The sequence below is a fragment of the Vidua chalybeata genome, chromosome 17 (assembly GCF_026979565.1).
Source record: "Vidua chalybeata isolate OUT-0048 chromosome 17, bVidCha1 merged haplotype, whole genome shotgun sequence".
Classification (NCBI taxonomy): Eukaryota; Metazoa; Chordata; class Aves; order Passeriformes; family Viduidae; genus Vidua; species Vidua chalybeata.
The window spans coordinates 6,056,169-6,076,093 of record NC_071546.1 but is presented as its reverse complement, the minus strand read 5'-3'; the positions used below and the strand labels follow the sequence as shown (position 1 = coordinate 6,076,093).

Below are 19,925 nucleotides of genomic sequence, written 5' to 3'. Positions count from 1 at the left end.
GAATTTGCATTAATCACACACAGTGAACAACAGCCACACACCAGCACAGCATCCTGAGAAGCAATGCCTGTTTGCAGCACGGCTACCCCATGACATGTACCTGGCAGAAAGTTCACCAAAATCCCAAGAGCTGTGCCAAATATTTCTGAACAAATTTTGTAGAAGGAGCAAGGATGAACAAAATGCTTTAGAGCGCCCTGCTAATCTCTCTCTACTACAAGAGCAGAAAAGAGAACAGATGAAGAAGAAATTGTGATACAGACAGCATCAGCCTTGCAGGCAACACTGACAGTTCAGTGAGATCAAATACGCATTAAAGGGCAGTGTGTGAGTGAAAAAATAGTTTTAATGTAACCACAAAAAAAAAAAGTTTGATAGGAATCTCTTTATAAAATGTGCAGCCCATTAATGCCTAACAGTAATGGAAGGTCAGGAGAGGACACCGTGCTTACGCAGCACCTGCATCACTGTCACTTCCTGCCTTCTGATACCTGCAGGTAACTTTCATGTTTCTGTTCTCAGATTTAACAACTGGGTGGACATAAGGAAGCCTTGGGATTTCTCAAGATGTTACTGGCAAGGTCAGAGAAGTACAATCCCCTTCCATCACTGCCTGTGCTCCCAGTGCTCTGTTTCACTCTGCTGCACAGTAACTGTGCCAGCGACCTGTGCCAGCCACCCACCCCACCAGGCTCCACCCTTCACACTCATTTCAACAGGGAAACAGAAGGAGGTAGGACACACAATTTTGAAAGCGAGCTTGAAGGTGAGACCCTCAGTCCCAACCCATTCACAGCCTCTGATCACAAGCAACAATTACAAATCGAGCTCAGGAGTGAAATAACATCCTTTCCTCCTCCTCCTGCAGAGACAGGAGTTCAGGGCTCTGTTTCCCTGGCAACAAAAAAGAGCATCATAACAGCCTCCTCACCAGCAAATGACATACGAAAACGTGTCATTTTTTTTCTCTCCAGTGTCTTTCATCACCAGGGAATAAGCTTGAATTCAGAACTTTCCACTCAGCAAGAATGGAAATAGATATCTATTACTGCTATTTAAAATGCAGTATCTTTGGAGCCTTTAAGCTTGTCCAGAGGTAAGTAGCAAGTAAGGGATTTTCATTTATTAAGTTAAGCAAAGAAATTCAAAAATCCCTAACCTTGTTGAAGTTCACCTTTTAAGACAAATTATAGAACTTGAAGAGTTTGGGGAAAAAAATGCAGCTCATAAATTTATGAGCTGCATTTTAGATTCTGTTAATATTCACTTTTGAAAAGCATTAGAAATGAAGATTACAAATTTAATAATGCAACACATGGGAGGAATTATCCTCCTCCCCATATAAAAAGGCAATTTGCTCTTGCCTATAAATTGACTTTCTATTACTGTCATTAAACCAGCATAATGTGCTATAATTAGGGTCTGCCCTGCCACAGTTCTGTGGCAACCCACAGCCAAGAACTCATCATGCCAACTTTAGCAGACATCCTCATGAGGCAACAGGGGCAGTGGCACTGCTGGGTATCTCTTCACTGCAGGACTTTGGGGTGCTCACGGACATTTATGAGGTGTCAAAAAGAAATTAGATTACATCAATGAGGAAAAAATTCAAGAGTTGAGAAAGTCCATAAGCCACGAGTCAGTGGAAGCTGGGCCAGCATCCTGAAGGAGCACCTTAAGAAACCTTGCCATCTCCCTGACCTTCTCCAGATTCCTTGACACAAAGATCTCTTACTCCTTCCCTTTTGCCACAACAGAGAAGTGAGATCACAGTCCTTAGACTGCAGTAGTTTCCCATCCATTTCCTAAGCTGCTTCCAGGTTCTCCTCCTCTATAGTTCGTGCAAACTGAGTGCCCTGCAGTCTGTGCAAGCCCTGTCCCACCTGTAGAGTATCTGCCACTCCCCTTCCATGCTCATGTCTAACTCCACATGTGCCTGGACCATCAGGGATGATTTTGCAATACCCACATGAGAACCTACTGAGCAACAAAAGCATTAAAATTCATATTCAGTGGTTTCCTCAAACAGGCAACTACATTTAAACAGTTCAACTGAAAGAGCATTAGAATTGTGCTGGCAGGTATTTACTGTCCCATTTCCCACAGCTCTTTCTCCATCTTTCAGTTACTGATGGGTTGTGACATATTGAAATAACAGAAATCTCAATAACAGAAACCTCTTTGCCATTTCTCAGCACTAGCACCATCCTTTCTTTTACCAGCCACGTACCTAAACAGCTAGATGTTAATTCTGCCATCTGCCTTTTTTTTTTTTTTTAACCATTTTCACTCATACTTTATGCAGCAGGCAGCTGGAAGACTTGCTCACATCTCAGTTACTTCTGGAACAAATCTGAGCACTGAGGGAGTGAGCTGACAGCATCTGCTGATGGTTCTTGCCCTTATCTCATGAATTGTCCTGAGTTTTAAAAGAAAAGCAGCTGGTACTTGTTCAAGATTACCAAAGTAGAACTGGTCAGTGCAGCCCCAGCAGGTGCTCTCTGCCTGTGGAAGCAGGTTGGCAGGCCAGGCCAGCACTGGACCTTCAAGCACCACTGGTCAGCTTTGACAAGTTGTGCCCTTTGCTCCATGACAAGTCAGTTCTTAAGATTGCTGGATGACAGTCAGTCCACTTAAAAACTTCTCATTCACCCAAATATTCATTCAAAGAAGCTTAATGGTTTGGAATGAAGACGAAGGGGACTTGTGATAATCAAGGTGAACCCATTTGCAAGTCTGACACATGCACAGAAAGCACTTTGCAGTCTCCACCAAAGCTGGTTTCGTCTCCCTGCTAAAGCAATTTTTAGGTCAGAACATGTGCAGATGTTTGGAAGTCTGTGCTTTGTCCTTGGCCTGTTTTGGGGAAGGATGTAACATTTTGCTTCTGCTCTAACTGCGCATTTTCATCAGAGAAACCACAAGGCCACGCTTGATTTGAAGTCACTACTGAATTCTATTCCTCTGGATCCATGAATGACTAGTACATCCTCCTTCTATCACATAAGCCATATTCCTGATTGAATTGCCCTCCTGTTGTATCCATTCTCCTTAGAAATTTCCCTTTATGAAGAATGACTTGGCCCTTCTGAACATTACACAATATTTGTGTTTCCCATGTATTTTCTGCTACAGATACGTGACTTTTCCCCGTATTTTACTGTCATATGGAACAGCTTTCCCTTTCAACAGTCACAGCTGCTTAATGAATTCAAAGTGTGACATTTTGTTTTCCACAGTGAGGTGTGTGAGAAGTGTAAACCATGGCTGAGAGATGAACTAGAAAACACAGAGGGCACTGAGCCCTTCCCACCAGCCAGACACAGCACTCTCAACAGCACCCACTGCACCTTGCAAGACTCAGCTGTACTCAATTAATTGACAGACTTCACTAAACAAATCAAAATGTCAGCTTCAGGAAGTTTATACAAGCTTCTGTACACAATACAGTTTCACATGCCCCAAAGAGATCCTCTTGTGCTTGATACTCGATGTGCTATCCCACCTGGACACTTGGATGCTTTGCTCAAACAACAGCTCCAGGATCCAAGGGGATTCAGAGCCTCAAAAGACTTTCCAGAGCACTGCACATATTCCTCTGATGCCACCCACACGGGAGGCTACAAATTGGCACCAGTAGTTGTCAACATTTTGTTTTGATCTTCTGGCAAACAAATCCACCCTCTGAAATGTTTGCAGGATGCTGAGATAAAAGGCAGCAATGAATAAAACCCAAAGAAGTTTGAAGGGTTTATTTTTACCAAGTAATCAATACCTTCTGGCAGTCTTCCTCCAGCTCTAATAATAACAGTGAGGACAGTGACCCTTGGCAGGTTTTGTACGCTGCTCTACAAACATTATCTAATTAACCACCACAACCCACTCGTAGAAAAAAGAAACCATGATCTGAAGTTCTTCTACAACAACAGAGAGACAATGAGTGCTGGGAAGGCCTACTGATAACAAGGTTATAGCTTGGGAGTTCCAGCTCTTGCACATCTGGACTAATCCAGCTGCAGGGAAATGGTGTGGTTTTCACACAGTCTGTGCTTAGCACAACCCTTGTTTTCACCTAGCTGTGAGAAAGCACTAGGACAGTGACCGAGCTAACTCATTAATAAATCAAATGACAATAAAGCAGCTGAAGAGAGATGAATTATTGAAATCAAAGCAACTTAGTGCTCAGAGACAAAATTAAACTCTCTAAGGTGGGAGCTGCTGAACATGGAGCCTGATTTTCCTCAGAACAGCTTTACTGACATGCTGCCAACTGCCAGTCCAGTACACCTGTACCACAGCTCAGAAAGGGATTCAGCATTTCAGTGGGTGGTGATATCTTGGTCCTGATCATCAATATTAAAGATGGAAGAGGAATCTCAGGTCATTAAGTCAACCACAAAAGCATCTCAGGGGATGCTCACCTAAACCAAGTCTAAGAAACAGGTCTAAATCCAGAGTCAGCATATGTGTCAATATAAATCCAGGTCTGGATTCTTTCTAACAGAGTATTTCTCTATTACTTTGGGGCAGCCATTACAGAGTCACAATATTTAGTCAACCTTTTACTTCTACAGTCATTAATCATGCACCATTTAACTACTGGTCTGTCATTAACATTCTTAATCCTTTTCAAATCCTTCTGCTTATTTTCACATCTTTTTTCAGTTCCATTCTATGTGTCTTGCTAATTACACTCCTTAACTGTCATAGGCTGTTTCAACAGACATGTTGAGCCAGACGTGGTTTGATCACTTGCTGTTTTATGTGCCCAATGAATCCTTTGCTATTGAGATATTTAAAATATAAACAGTGTTACTGGAAGATGAACAACTGTACTTAATTATCTGGACAGCCACCTGTAACTCTAGGAAGGAAGGGCAAATGACCATTTAACAATGTATTCAAAACCAAGATTTCCAATCTTGTAAAAAAGAACAATGAAAAAGGAAAAAAAGGGCTTAGGGTTTCCATCTTCTCAAAATACGGAGCTTTGCTTCGTTGGCAGACAGTACTGTTTTCAAAGTACTGTTATTCACAATTTTGCCGTGTCCTGAGCCAATCTTGCCTACCAGTCTTAGAAGATTACATCTCCAGAAGTCAGCACACGACAGCCTAAGAGTCACAGGCCACCAAAAGTAAGGTCACATCCAAATGAGAGATGAATGAGACAGAGGAGATATCACCTGAGTACTTAAAGAAAAGGGAATTATTCATGGCCAAAAGGAAGAGAAGTACTGTGATATATGGGAAAGAAGGAACTGAGGTGGCCAATCATGATGGAACAACTCTCAGAAATACCCACAGCACTGGAAATGTCAGCCCAGCTTTACACATCCACACATTCACTTCCAGTGACAAGCTTGACTACACAACTTGACACAGAGCAAATGTCACCCTGAACATTTCCTCTCTTGAATCTCAGTCTTCATTTCACTTCTACAACCATGTCCTGACTTGTCATGCTGGGGATGCAAAGCTTAAAACCACATGTGTGTAATGAAGAGAAGAGTTTATGAAGAGCCTGGAACTCATTCAACCCAGAGGAGAGATAACAGAGGCTGGAGAGGGCCATTAAATGCCAGCATTGTTAGCTACTAATTCAGTATCTTCAAGGATAGGAAGAACTGAACATTTCCTTCCCTTCCACACCCATCTCCTCCGATATGGCTATCAGCCCACAGCAAGGAAAGTGTGCAAGGCTCAGAGAGGAGCAGAACTCCCTGCACTTTGTACCCCTTGGAGAGTTCTGTCTAGGCATGGTTTGCCACACCCATTGAAGCCAAAATGTGCAGCTGAAACAGGTGAAGGGACAAATACCTTCCAAGACATATCAGCACTACGCAGGAAGGCTGTGCAGCTTCCACGTGCCAAGAAAAATGTCATGGACACCATAATCCCCAAATACACTCACATCATGCAACCCATTAGATCAGCAGCTCCTAATTAATTTAGAGCGTGGATCAGTCCTCAAACACCTTTTGCTATCACTAAGACCTACTGAAAGTGATGAAGAGGAATCATTATGCATAACACCCTCAAGAACTTGCTGTAAACACATTTGGCAGCACCAGGAGGTTCCTTTATGGCATAATCCATTTTTACATATACCTAATATTTTCAGGTTTTCAACTGATTGTCAAGAGTGTTTGTAGAGGCTGTTAATGAATCTCACTGCTAAAAGCAGTTACAATTCTGTAGCTATTAATACAACGTGACATCAGTTATATCAGCTTCCGAGTGAATCACAGTTTGCAATCTTGTAGGTGTTCGATAGCTGTTGTCACATCGAAATAGAACACTGTTAAATATACTCCAAGTCTGTCCTAGTTCTGCAGCTCTTTTCCCCCTTTCTGCACTGCAGCCTTAGTGGACTGGACACCTGCAGGTCTGAAGAAATAAGCAGAGGAATGTCAAGAGGAAAAAGCAGGTTGACTCTTAGACCACTCAGATCCACAAGTTTTAAAATGTTCATTTTGACTGCAATTTCCTCTCAAATTTGATGACTATAAGAGGTTAAAAGAACAGGTCACCAAACCTTTTACGATGTCTAAACCCTCCAATATGTATTTGTATCAAGATGTTAAGCTTTTTTTCTTCTCCTCCTTGTAAACTGAAATAACAGGCTGATAATCTTTCCTGACATAGTAGTTTAGCATTAAAGCAGGCAAAATCCAATTTTCAAACCATTAACTGAGATTAACTGAGTATCAGATCCCAAATGCTGCTTTAATCTGCATAACTGACATTCACAGAACACTCCTGTCTTGGTCAGCTTGTATATAAAAGCAAATTTTTAACAAAACTGGCACAAGCCTGTGAAGTTATTAATATTTTGCTCAGTGAAGCATTTTCAGACCATCATGTTGTCCCTGCTTCAGGATTCAACCCTCTCACCAACATTTTTCATGCAGGTAGTACCCTGTATGGGTAATCTTTGGAAACCAAGCCTTAGAGTTCCAGAGCAAAGACGTTTCAGAAAATATACAGCTTTCTAGATTTCAGGAAATTAAACAAAATTATGGCCTGAAATAAGACTTCCTGATTTTTACAGTCACTCTGTCCAACAAGCTTGCTGCCTTTCTGCAGCAGACAGCTGCAGTGAACAGGCTGTGAAAACAGTCGAATCCACCAAATAAAATGGACTGTGGATAATTTGCCTGGTATTATTCCTAGAGCAACAAGCCAGATTTTGCCTCAACCGACCATGCAATATTTCATAGAGTGTTTTAGTAGGTAAGCCAAGCAGTACTAAGACAGAAATAGAAAAATATTGCAATAGGGCCCACACGATGCCAGGTTTAGAGGCAGTTGGCTTGGATTGGGTCTTGGGAAAAACTGAGTTTAGGACATAGCAGTGTCTCCTGTTCAGGAGCAGTAAAAGTGTTTCTGCAGAGACTGAGCAGCCAGGTCACAGGAACAGACCTACTCCTGTTACTAGGCAGATGCCAGGAATTCAGTGGAAACAGATGAAAAACAAGTTTACAGAACGATTAACTTGGGACTCTGGCACAGCTCAAAGCAGAGCACTGGGCAAGATGGGAGAGCTGAGAATTATTGTTGTGAAACAGTTCAGAAGTGGGTCCAGACAAACAGAAATTATTGAAAAATCAAGTCCTGCTCCTTCCCCTAGCCTCAACAGCTACTTTCTCACACCTCACATTTACCCTCTCAGACCCTTTAGACCAGATGTGAAGATCACTAGCTCTGGGTTCTATCATGTATGATCCCTTTATGCTGTAACACTATATATGTTTTTCACTGTGTGAAAAACAGCTTTGTTGTGTACCCATGTACCTTGAATTGCACATCCACTGCCTGTATACACACTGGGCAGGCAAATCCTTAGTTAAACATCTCTTGTCCTTGCCATTTACAGAATCTTCACATGCACAATAATTAATCCCAGGTCTCTCTCCTGCTCTAATAAAATACCAAGCAGAAGTCAGAAACGTGCACTGGTGTAAGGTCCATAGGCTGCCATACAGGAAACATCTCCACCTTTGTTACTTCTTGCCAAGGCTCTAGCTTATATTGAGAACAGCTTTCTCTATGTCAAGGGAAAAGAGCCAATAAACATGTGTGGAAAAAAAAACCATGATGCTAATTTTGGAATACGTTACCTGGCAGAAATACAGAAATATAGGAAGACAAGGGGAAAATAAACCTTGGGGAATACTGAAAATTCTGGCGGGATACAGAGGTAGCGGCAAAAACTGAAATATTTTTAGGCAAGTCCAAAACATTGATCAAGACATGATGAAACCTCCAGGTAGCCATGGAGGAAACTCCACCCAAAGGTGTGAAGTAGCTGTCCAAAACCAGCCCCAAAGCAAGCCGTGCCTGGGGCAGGTGATGGCTCCTGCCAAGGAAGGGGAGGAGGGAGCAGACCACCGCAGGCTGCTGATGGACATCAGCAACAGGCTTTTCTGGGCTGAAAGGACTGTCCCAAAGCAAGACCAGAGTGTCTTTCCAAATTGAGTCATCTCAGAGCTGCCTGATAAGAGTGGGGGTGCCTCTGATGCCAGGCAGAACGCAGCTACTGCAGCAACTCTCTAATGGAGGGAAAGCTGCTTCCTGAGCGCGGCTGAAAGCAAATCCAGGTGCTTTTGAGCCCAATCATGATCATGAGAGTGTTGCTATGCTAAAAGAAGGAATCATTGCCTTACTTAAGACACCCAAATGCCCAGTGAGAGCATCTCTTCCACCCTCAGCCCCACAACTGAAGAAATCCACATGATCCCGTACCACAGCACTCCTCAAGGCCCCAGATGGAGGGGGAAAGTACATCAACACAGCATGCACTGACACCGCAGTATGAGAACGGGTGTCATGGGATGCTAACGTTGCCATGGAAATGTCCTCATACCACGTAACATTTTGACACTGTCTGTTTGGCGAGCAGCAGCCCCGATGTGGCAGCCTGCAAAGGCAGGAGGAAACGGCTGTTCGAGTTTCGCCACGCTTGTTACCGCAGCCGGCAGCCAATTCAAACTGCCTGGGCATTGGAGTTTGACCAATCTGGCAGCTCCGCTTCCTAAAGTGCACGAGGAAGCCTTTAACAGAAACGGCTCCATAAATCACCCTGATTTAACACGCGCTGTCTGCCAGGCTGAGCGCTGGCCTGCACGCCCGCCCTGCTTTCCACACCAGCGTTCTCAATGCTCCCCCATCCAAGTTCAGCTTCCTCGGACTGCAGGGTCCCAGGGAGGGTCTGCTCCTCTGCTCCGGCTGGCTTTGCACAAGCAGAGCAGCAGCCTCAGCCCCACGCTTGCAGAGCTGTGGGGTGATCTTCTGAACTGCCAAAAGCAGACACAGCCCCAAATCCCATTCACTTTCAACAAATACCAGAGACCAAAACTCATAGGCATTTTTGAAAAAGCCCAACTTTGCACATTTAATACTTAAAACGAGCACTGACTCTTGTAGAAATTATGCTCACGGCAGAACGCTTGTTTTTATCTCAAGGTACATTAGATAATGTGATCTAAGCCTTTCCTCTTTACTTACATTACAACAAAAATCCCGTATCTGGAGGGGATGTACTGTGGACTGTGCGATCCACAAAGGCAGATGTGTGGGGACCAACCCACACAAAAATGCCTGGGTTTTTGGCAAACCTACCAAATTCATCATTGAAATGCAACAGTGGGTTGTGACAGCAATTCCTGCAATTCCTTCTGGTTTGGGGGCACCTGGGGGAAAGCAGAATACTGACAAGCTTCAAAAGTTAGTCTGAAGCACTGTCTACCCTTATTGTGAATTTAATTCAAACTGCTATAAAGGTGGAAGGGCTCTGCAGAAGTGGTGCAGAGCAGTTGCTCTAATCCCACAGGAGAGGTCTCATGGCAGGAGGTGGCAGGGTTTCAGCCAGAGGGACAGCAGCACAACCTGAATGTAAGGGACAGAGAAAGTTACTGGGTCTGAGTAGTCATGGTACTTTCAGGAATTAATCAACTACAGCAGCTGTAAATCCAACAGGCATTAGAAAGGAAAAGCCTTCTCTTTTTTTCTTCTGACAATCTGATTAAAACACAAATATGGATATAAAGCAGCCACCTTACAATCTTGAGTGAAGGTTTCCTAACTTTTTGCTGGAGCTGTGATGACATGCATAAAAAACAAGAAAAGAAAGGTAAATAGTAAAAATAAAATTTAAAAAAAAAAACCCACCTACACAATCCTCCCAGGATGCTGAAAAGTGCTAAACAAGGAGCTGGATTTACAACAGGAAAAAAAAAAATCTTAATCTTCTTAGACATCTTGGCTGCAACACAATTAACATGTTTTTCATCCACGTGGCAGGATACATTCCCTGCTAACTGTAAATATGCATACTGCTGGTGGGCAGCTGGCAGAAGTCCCACACCACTGGGAAACTGTCACCACTGGGAAACTGTCACCACTGGGAAATGTCAGCCTCATCCATATTGCTCAGGGAGCTGAGCGAGGGGCAGCCTGTCCCCACACTCCTGTCCCTTGGTGACACTGCTGCTTCCTTGCTAAGGTGGGTCATTCTGCAAGCCTGAGCCCACCAACAGCTGAGCTGCTGCTCCTCAGAGGATGGTCAGCTCCAGGGAGGAACAGAACCATGTGTTCCTTGGGCAGAGGGACTATAACCTCTTAAATCAGATGTCACCAATGAGAAGCACAGTATGAACCACTATTAGCCTCACTCCAGCTGCTGTGAATGACAGCCTGGCAGTCCCTGGACCCGAGCATCAAAGAATGAAGAGATGAGAAGGTGCCTGACAGATCAGGCCACTCTGAAAACAAAGGTTTTCAAGGATGCTGCATTTCACCCATGGATCCTCAGTTACAGAGCATCTCCTCCCAAATTCATCCACAAACATTGCTGCATTCCTGGAGCCCAGGGGATAAAGCATCTTATTACAGATATTTACCCCACCTCCCAGTCCCACAAATATCCCATAAGCACAGGTCTTGCTAAACAACAGATATTGAATTCAGACCAATACCCATGGGATAAAATAGCTCAACACTCCAAATCAACACAAAGAAAATCACTAAAGGCACACATAAAAACCAGTAATTTCAGAGCACTGAAAAATTTAACATACAAATGCCAGAAAGGGAATGAGTAGCCAACAGCACTCATGCTGGGAATGATCTGGAAAATAGCATGGATCATACCCTGTGTGTTAGCCAGGAGCAAGAGTGTGTATTTACAGGAATACTGCATACAAAGTGTGGGAAACAGATACTCCTCACTGCAAGGGGCCAGACAGCAGCCAGGGCACTGTCCACACTGCTCCTCCTGCACGATCCCACATACAGCAAGAAGGCCAACAGGGCATTTGCAAAACTGCTTTATGCAAAAAAAAAAAAAAAAAAAAACACAAAAAACAAAACAACAACAAAAAGACCAACAAAAACCAAAACACCTGATGAAAACAAAACCATCCATCAGGTTTCTTTGGTCCAAACAGCAAAAGGAGGGAGAGAGATGCCAGGCAGGACTGGCTGTCATTACAGCCATTTCCTGGCTTGGAATTACTGGCACAAGAAGGAACAATTTTGTGATGTGAAGAGCTGCTTTGAAGAGCAGTGATCAATTGCTTCCCATGTTGCTGGGAGCAATGTAATAGCAATCCGCTATTTCTATTCAGATTGGAGCTAAATTTTAGGGTAAACTATCCTTCTGATTAGGAGTAGATTAGTTACCTGGGGAACAGATATAAGTGACCCCTCTACATTTGCAAGAATAAGGACACAGAAAATAGCTTAAGTTCCTCTTAGACATAAAACAGCTTTGAGAAAAATGCATCATTTACCTCTGTACACGGTGTACTCTCCAAATTGTTGAGCACTCAGACATTTTAGACTGGTTTCTGCAAGGCTGTATGAGTGCTCTGTGTTTTGGACAGAGCTGATATAACACCCCGATGGCACGAAGGTGGAACATTATCCATCTCAGTGATTTAACTGTGGCTGATCTGACTAAAAGGTAGGGCTACAGAGCTTGCTGTACCCCTGTGTGGTAAGGCTGTATCAGGGCTACTCAGCCTTTGCAAGTGTGCTGTTTGGCAAAAGCAAAGCCAAAGATGAAACTTAAATGCAGATTTCATGGTAAGCATGGTTTGACAGCAGAGAGTGCCTAATTTGTGTGCCATCAGCAGATGCCTTAAGCAATGGCACAACTGATGGATCATTGTGCTGCAGAATCCCACTCGTGACACGTGTTGCCATACAGTATAGCAACCTGCCAGAAAATAAAACCAAACCCCAAGGGAACATCATCTGGATAGACGGGACATTCAAAATGTGTTGAACACTTCCGCAGAGGAGCAGAAATCCTTATTCAAATATGCTAATGGTGCTTCTCAACAGATGTCTGTGGGAGAGAGGAGGAGACGGCGGGGCTGAGAGTCTTGAGTGAGTCAGGTCTCACTGCCCCACCAAAACCATCAACGACTTGCAGACCATTTCCTAAATTAAATTGTTCACATTTCTAATCTAACTGAAGGCATTCAAATAGAAGCAAATAGCGCTTCAGAAAACAATTGCACAGATAAATTATTCCTCAAAACAACTCCTCCAATCAAACTTAATTCTTCCCTACACAAAGCAGATCCACATGTTCTGTCAAACAGAAATGTTGAAGCGAAGTAGTTACAGCGTTTCACAACTTGTCCTGATGCAAGAATCTGACAGAGCAAAGATAATTTTTTTTGCCTGGAGTACAGAGTGCTTTTGAATTAATAAATGTTGCATTAGAATTAACTGCACATGAAATAGAAGCAGTAAAAAAAAACAGTGTCTCCTAGATAGAACGCTTTCCAGGGACAGATTCTTCTCCTTGGAAACCAGCTGACAGAAGAATAAGAGAAAGATATATCCTTTTCCTGTGGCTGGCAGAGGTCACATAGAACCCACCCTTCAACAACTCCTGCACACACGGCTGGAACTCAGCATCATCCTCTGAATACCTGTAAGTACATCAGGCCACCTTCGAGGGAAGGAGACAATGCCGTGCTCTCCATGGCTGCAAGTGTGTGCTGCAAAAGCTCAGGGGACAGCACAGAGCCACCATCATGGCCCATGACCCCATCCACATCCCTCTCCCCTGTAAGCCCACACCCAGCTGACCACCAAGGAAACTTCTACAGAGCACTCTGCGGCACAGCGGGCTAGCAGCTGCTGCTCTTCCTCCCACCTTACATCAGCGTTTCTAACAATTCCGAACACGGCACAGGTGGATGCTGCTGGCTGGGGCGTGCTGGAGGACTCTGTGGGATGCCCCATAGGACACAGGAGTGGGAAGCAGCTGGTGGCCCGGGAAGGCAGCCTGGCACGCTGCGCTGACCGATGCCACGTCACCCTTCCCCGCGCTCGCCCATCTGTCCCACCCTCCCCATCTGCCAGGTTCTGCCACAGACCACGAGCGCCCTGGGACTGACGCTGACATTTTGCTTTGCCTTTCTACAGGCACAGCATGAACTTGGCCCAGGACCACGGCTCTCACGTGCAGCCACAACACCAAGAGCAACACAAAACAAGGACAAGGTTTCGAATCCCTTGCTCGTTGTGCTGACTCATTCTCAGGGCTCCTGCTCTGCTCCAGTCTCCCACAGCCACTAAAGACAAAACCTGTTGTCTGTACCTGTGGTCCTCTGATCACACGTGCAGCAGCAGCAGGGCCTGAGAGCAGAAAGCTGCCTCCAGTGCACAGGTCAGGTAAGGGACAGCAAGGATTGCTCAGCTCTGCCTGACCAGGTGCACCCACAGTGTAAGAATCAGTCGCTGTACTTAGGATCTGGATTAACTCATAACCAGGTCTAGGATCACCAGCCTCAGCAGGTCTTATCCACAGCCTCTTCTTCCAGGTTGCTGGTCCCTTTCATACACTTTCCTCTGAGGACTGATTTGACAGCAGCTCTTTCAGAACTGTTCTCATTTTTTATTTCAACTTAATTCATTTATGAAATAAACACGCTTACCTAGAGCTAGAATGTGCCAGCAGGGAGAGAGGCATTTCTTACAAGCACTAGGATAACCTACAGCCAAAGATACACTCCTTACTGTGCAAGAAGAGGGAAAAGCCCTGGATTTTGCTGCCTCCTGCACCAACGAAGGGAGCTGGCACCCCTGGGGTAATGCATGGCCAGATGAGCTCTAGGGGCTATCTCTGCAGGGTTACAGGGATAAACTATCCTTTCATTCATAAAAGACAGATTAAAAAAACAGGTAACATTCCAGATGGACAAATAATTTCCCCTGTTCCCTATATGTCTGCCACATGAGCATGGTTACCTACCTTACAAACAACTAACAAAACTGATTAGAGGCTTACAGAACTCCAAAAATTAACTTTGGATAAAGCAAACTCAAAGTAAGCACAAAAAGGACTTAATGCACTCAGGCTATATTAAAAAAAAATGTAAAAATGGACTAGTTAAGTCCTGAATCATAATTTTCTTTTAAACCATATGTACCCCAATACAGTGCTGCAACTGAGAAATATCCATGGCAACATGAAAACACACATAGGGGCTCTCTCTATTTAATAGCTTTGTAACATTTAATGTTTGAAATTATAGAGAAGGTCAATGTTTAAAAATATAAGGAAGTTGAATAGATAAAACCAAAACAAAAGAATATCCTAAACTAACCTGAACGTCCACAGCCCCTCCTAACACTCCAATAGTTTAAATGTTTTTTATCAATCCAATTAATTTGTATTTCATATACAATCAATTGCTTTGAAGAGAAAGTAACACAGTGCCTCTGCCAGTACTTTATAATGTGTGAAATAAGCAGCCTGGGCTGAATTTTATCTCTAATTCAACTCTTTTCTGAATGAGCAGCTGACACAAGGAAGGCTTACTGTCAGTATCTAGGAGACATTTTGACTTTGGAAACCATTTTCTCTCTGCCAGACACTTGGTTCCAGCTGGCTGAGACACGATTTGATTCTCCTGTCTTGCAGCCAGGACAGGGGTCTGCCAAGCTGGACAGTTCCTGTGCTGAGGTCCTGACCAAGGAGGGGACACTTACCAGTCCCTCACAGCTGCTCTGTACGTTCCCCTGCTTCCTGACCAGAGCAGCCCTGCTCTTCACACTTGTGCATGTAAGGAACCTCGTGTAGATGCTCAAGCTGGATCTGGATTCCAGGGTAGCTGCATTTGCAGTGTGACCCACGGCTACAGTTCCACACATCCAACTCTGCATCCCTGTCAGGGCATGCTACAGATGCCTTCTGCCAGTGCAAGCAGGCGTCCTTCCCAAGAAAACCAGGATGCAGGATGAAAGGAGCTGGTGCACTGCAGTGTCTCACCCACCTGGGCCACAGCACAGCTGGAGCACACAGACCCAGACCCAGAGAGAAGTGCTGCTGGGTCCTGCAATTTAGGCACAAGAAAGGAAACCCCATCCCTTCCAGTGGTTTTTAGCATTTCCCTACCTGTCTTTCTTTAGGTGTACTTCTTATCCTTTGTAGTACACGGGGTCCTCGTTAGGAAGCTCCCACCCCTCCAGAGCTGAGCACTGCTTCTGACTTCCCAACTGCCAGTGGGTTCACCACTGCTCCATCAACTGTCCCAGCTACTCAAACCACCTCCTCTCTCCTGCTCAAAGCTTGCTAGTTCTGCATGTGCAGCTCTAAGTCGGCTGTTGGTACCCTCTACAAAATCCTTACTTTCTGTTCTGCTTTAGCCACGTTTCCAAACTTCATGCTCCACACAAGGAGCAAGATGGTTCTTCTCCACACCATTAGTCTTAAGGATGACCTTTATCCTGAACTGGGGAGGGCTGTGCTAAGGCCACCGTCAGCCAAAGAGGGATTTCATACACCCCATTCCCTCAGCTTTCATTATGAGCTGCACCCAGGTGCACCACAAGGCAGGTGATCACCGTCATCACGGATCCTGTTCTTAAGCCACATGCACTTCCCACTTGGCAGTTCAGTCCTCAGCAGTTTGGTTCCTTTTGACATGTTCCCACAGGAATATCAGCATTCCAAACAGCTGATTCCAGCCAAGACCAAACGTATGGCAGATCCTCAGAACAGCTCAGATTTGTGCCAGAAACAGGCATTCTAGAAATGTGTCCACAAAGAGTGCATGACTGACTTTTACCTCTTCTTACTCTACTACTCCATAACTGAAATGTAGGATAGACATTTGCATAAGTTAAACTAACAATTATTCTGATAATAACTGCAGTTTAAAAATCCTTAAACTTCACTGACATTGCTGGGGACCTCAGTGGAGCAAAGACTGGCACTCAGCCAGCAGGAAGGCCAGCAACATTACCATGCTGAGATCAAAAGAGTTATTAACCCCAAGTCCTTGATCTGCTGAGTGCATTTTGGCTATTTCAAAGCCCCACTGCAACTTCCTGGCAAAAAAAAAGCTCCACATTTGCTCAGAGCATCTTCTTTGTAGATGCAGCTGAGGAATGAAAAGGGTATTGGAACCCTGAAATCTACATGTGCCTCTCTGGAGAGACACGTTGACACGATATATCTGAAACTCCATCACCCTCGTGCTCTGGAAGCACTCAAATACGATTCTGTCTCCTGCTCCAAGCCCTGTTGCTTTCCTGCCTCTGCCTCCACTGGCTGCCTGCTTCTGCATATGAAGAGATCATTTGCACCCAGTTCACTGCTCAGAACCCCATCCAGACACATTGCAGGTGTACCAGGCAAAGGAATTGTGGAAGATGAGGAGAGTCTTATGTCCACAAGGTAGACGGCAAAGAAGAACAAAAGAGCCATGGCAGAAAAGGAAATATTGCATAAGTAAAAGTATATTCTGTATTTTTCAAAAGCAGTGTCCTTTTTCCAGACTAAAAGGGTGAAATACTGGAAGCCAGAGGTATTGTTACCACTGCCCAAATGCGGCCACAGCTCTCAGCACATCTGTAAATTTCCTTTTAGGCTCCTTTGATATAACCCGTCCATAGTAACTTAAACATCCCAAGAATTTTTCTATTTGTAGATTTAAGCGATCATTAGGCTGCTTTCCTCTTTCAAAAAACATCACATTTCCTTTAAGCTTGGCCATTTATCAGCTCTTCTCTTTTTCCTGTAGGACAGCTATTCTCTTAAAGATGTGGTTCTCAGCTTCAGACAAAATGGATGATGTGTCCGTTTGAAATAGGATTGTTTACTTTGTCAATGCCCCTGGGATCAATTTCTTTTTTTTTCTGCCTCCTCCTATAGAGAACATCTTGCCAAGTGCAGTATTCATCTCTCTGAATGAGCTATCAAGATCTATTTTATTGACAGAAATCATGCTGCAACCCAAACTGGTCAGAATCTCTCACTATTTCAGAAGTGTGCATGGGTATGAATAATATAGAATCTTATCTGGCACAATTTCAGCATTTCCTCTTATAATTTCTCTTTCATGTAATCTATTTGCTTGAGAAAATTATACACTTGTAGTTTTAACACCAAAAATAGAAAGCAGCACACGTTCCTCCTGGCTGGTTGCTCATACATGTCTGAACACACACAGGCAAGAAATACAGGAGCAACACTGCAACATCCCCATCGCACCGAATCCACCCTGAGCAGCTTCACTAATGAGACAACTCACACAGGCAAGATCTGCTCACAAGCTGCTGGAGATTGAGGTCTTAATTTGAGATTTATTTAATTCAGAGATAAGTACTTGTGTTGTATGAAGAGCAGCTTATTAACATTCATGCATGAACATTCACTAAGTGTGAATAAATACAGTCCAGTGCAAAAGCATTTTTTTGAAGCACTGGAAGAGGAAGCATTCACCTAAACTATCACCTTGCTCAGGGCAGGAGGGGTTGGACACCAGGGAATGAAATGCTGTCCCAGGCATTGTGTTGGGTTCTCATACTTGAGCATGTCTCGCTATCAATCACTCCTGAAGCAACAGCGCTGAGACTTCCCAAAGCTCCCGTTATTATCTTGAATGCTCCTCGGCATTCCAGCCAAATCTGAAGTGCAAATAAATCATCAGCAAAAATTTTAGACAAAAAATTTAAGAACTACATCTGTTGGAGGAGACAATCCTCTGCCTGCCACCCCTGCATGATGCTGATGACAAGTCTAGGTTAATCACACAGATGATGAATTGATTCTTACGTCAACTCCTTTAAAAACAACATTGTTACAGGTGTAGCAGCTGGCGGGCTGATGTATTCCTGCTGGCATCTGCACATCTTGGGATGAGCCACTAGACAAAGGAGCATGCCGGCATTTTGAGCTATGCAACCATGACAGTCATGTTAAAATACGCCTCAGTTACCAACTTTTATTATTTGCCACTCACAAGACTCATGGGTTTGAGTCTCTGGTACAGTGTGCACTGGGAAAAACACCCCTCAATTACCGGGGCACCACCGGGAATGGACAGAGGGCTCTCCGACCGCTCTCCATCCACTCCCGCGCACGCCCTCTCTCCCTACCCACGCAGCGGCTGTGCTGCCCTCTACTCCCAGCACCTTCCCCAGCACCCACCACCCTCCCTCACCCCTTCAACCCAATGCTTTTCCTACTTTTCCCTACCAGTGCCCCTCTTTTTTAAGCTTAGTCTCATTTTATGACAACCGGCGACTGAGGCCAGAAAGGTCTTTCTGATGCCGGCAAAAAAAAAAAAAAAAAAAAAAAAAATCATTGCATCCATTCTGAAAGGCTTTTGTTTTGGGATTTACTCTGCCCTCATTTAAACGGAATCCCATTATTCCGCTCTCCACAAGCAGCATGGTGTACGGTGTTGACAGCCCCAGGGAACAATCAGCCCGAGAGTTGATGGTGTATAAATCAGAGTGGACACACCATCCGGCAGAATGGACGCCTTCTCCCTGAGCGCTGCCCTTCATTCACACAGAGGAGGATGGAGCGTGAGCCGCTCTATTTGCAAGTAAGCCGTGTTTCCTATCGATTAGCAGCCGGAGCGTGTTTCACCGCTGGAACACGCTCCCAGTTTTAACCTCCACAGGCACACGCATCGCTTCGCCAGCGGTCCCCAGCACCCCTCGCACACCCGCCGGGATGAAGCCCCGGCCCCCAAACCCCCGGCGCTGACACGCTGCACAGCCCGCCTCGCCTGCCCACACCGCCCACGGCGGACGGACACGCAACCCCGGCATCCACCGCCCCCCGGTGCCCCCCGGCCCCCCGTACCCGCGTCCTCCTCGTCGAAGCTGTTCATGCAGGGGAAGTAGATGGCCAGGGCCTCGAAGGAGGCGGAGAGGCTGAGGCGGCTCTGCGAGCGCTCCATGAAGAGCCCGGGTCCGGGGGCGCCGCCGGGGGTCTCGCCCGCGGCCGCGGGCGGCTTGGCGAGCTTGGCCGCCCCATTCTTCACTCGGAGCACGGCCCGCGGCGTCTTGGCGGCGGCGGGGCCGCGCTGAGGCGGCGGGGAGAGGAGAGGAGAGGCGAGGCGGGCGAGGCAGGCGGGAGCGCGGAGCGGCGCGGAGCGGAGCGCAGCCACCTGCTGCCGCCCGGCCCTGCGCGCCGCCCGCCCCCGCCCCGCCGCGGCGCCGCCAATCGCGGCCCGGGGGCGGGACGGCCCCGCCGGCGGCCGCGCTCCCCCCGCCCGAGGCGGCCCCGGCTCCGCTGCGCCCTCCGAGCCCGGCCCCCGGCAGCCCCCGTTGTGTTCTCGCCTTCCCCGGGCCGGGAAAGATCCTTCGCATGCCGAGCACAGGGATAACGCAGGTGTAGGTTTGCCTGTGGATTGATCTGAGGAAGTGAAATTGACAGAGGAGGGGATGCAGGAGGAAGAGCGTGGTCCTGGCTTTGATCTCACGGAGTGCAGCGGCAGGAAACAACCTTGAAGCTTGCAGGAGTAGAACCTTGACGCTTCCTTCCGAAAGAGAGGGGATATAAGTGACACCGGTGTGAATGGAGGAGCAGCCCGGCTCGCAGCCTTCTCCCACGTACCTCTAGACACACACAAAAAAAAAACCTTCTCAAAATACAAAAG

At 45.7% G+C, this 19,925-nt stretch overlaps 1 protein-coding gene across 1 annotated transcript in view; it reads right to left on the bottom strand.

Moving 5' to 3' along the window:
* Positions 1-19,371, bottom strand: part of RIMS4 (regulating synaptic membrane exocytosis 4) — a 47,590-nt gene extending 28,219 nt beyond the window's left edge. Inside the window, exon 1 of the mRNA XM_053958648.1 lies at positions 19,127-19,371. Within this exon, the coding sequence (XP_053814623.1) occupies positions 19,127-19,223 (97 nt within the window). The 5' untranslated portion in view covers positions 19,224-19,371. The remainder of the gene's footprint in view (positions 1-19,126) is intronic.
* Between the last annotated feature and the right edge of the window lie 554 nt (positions 19,372-19,925).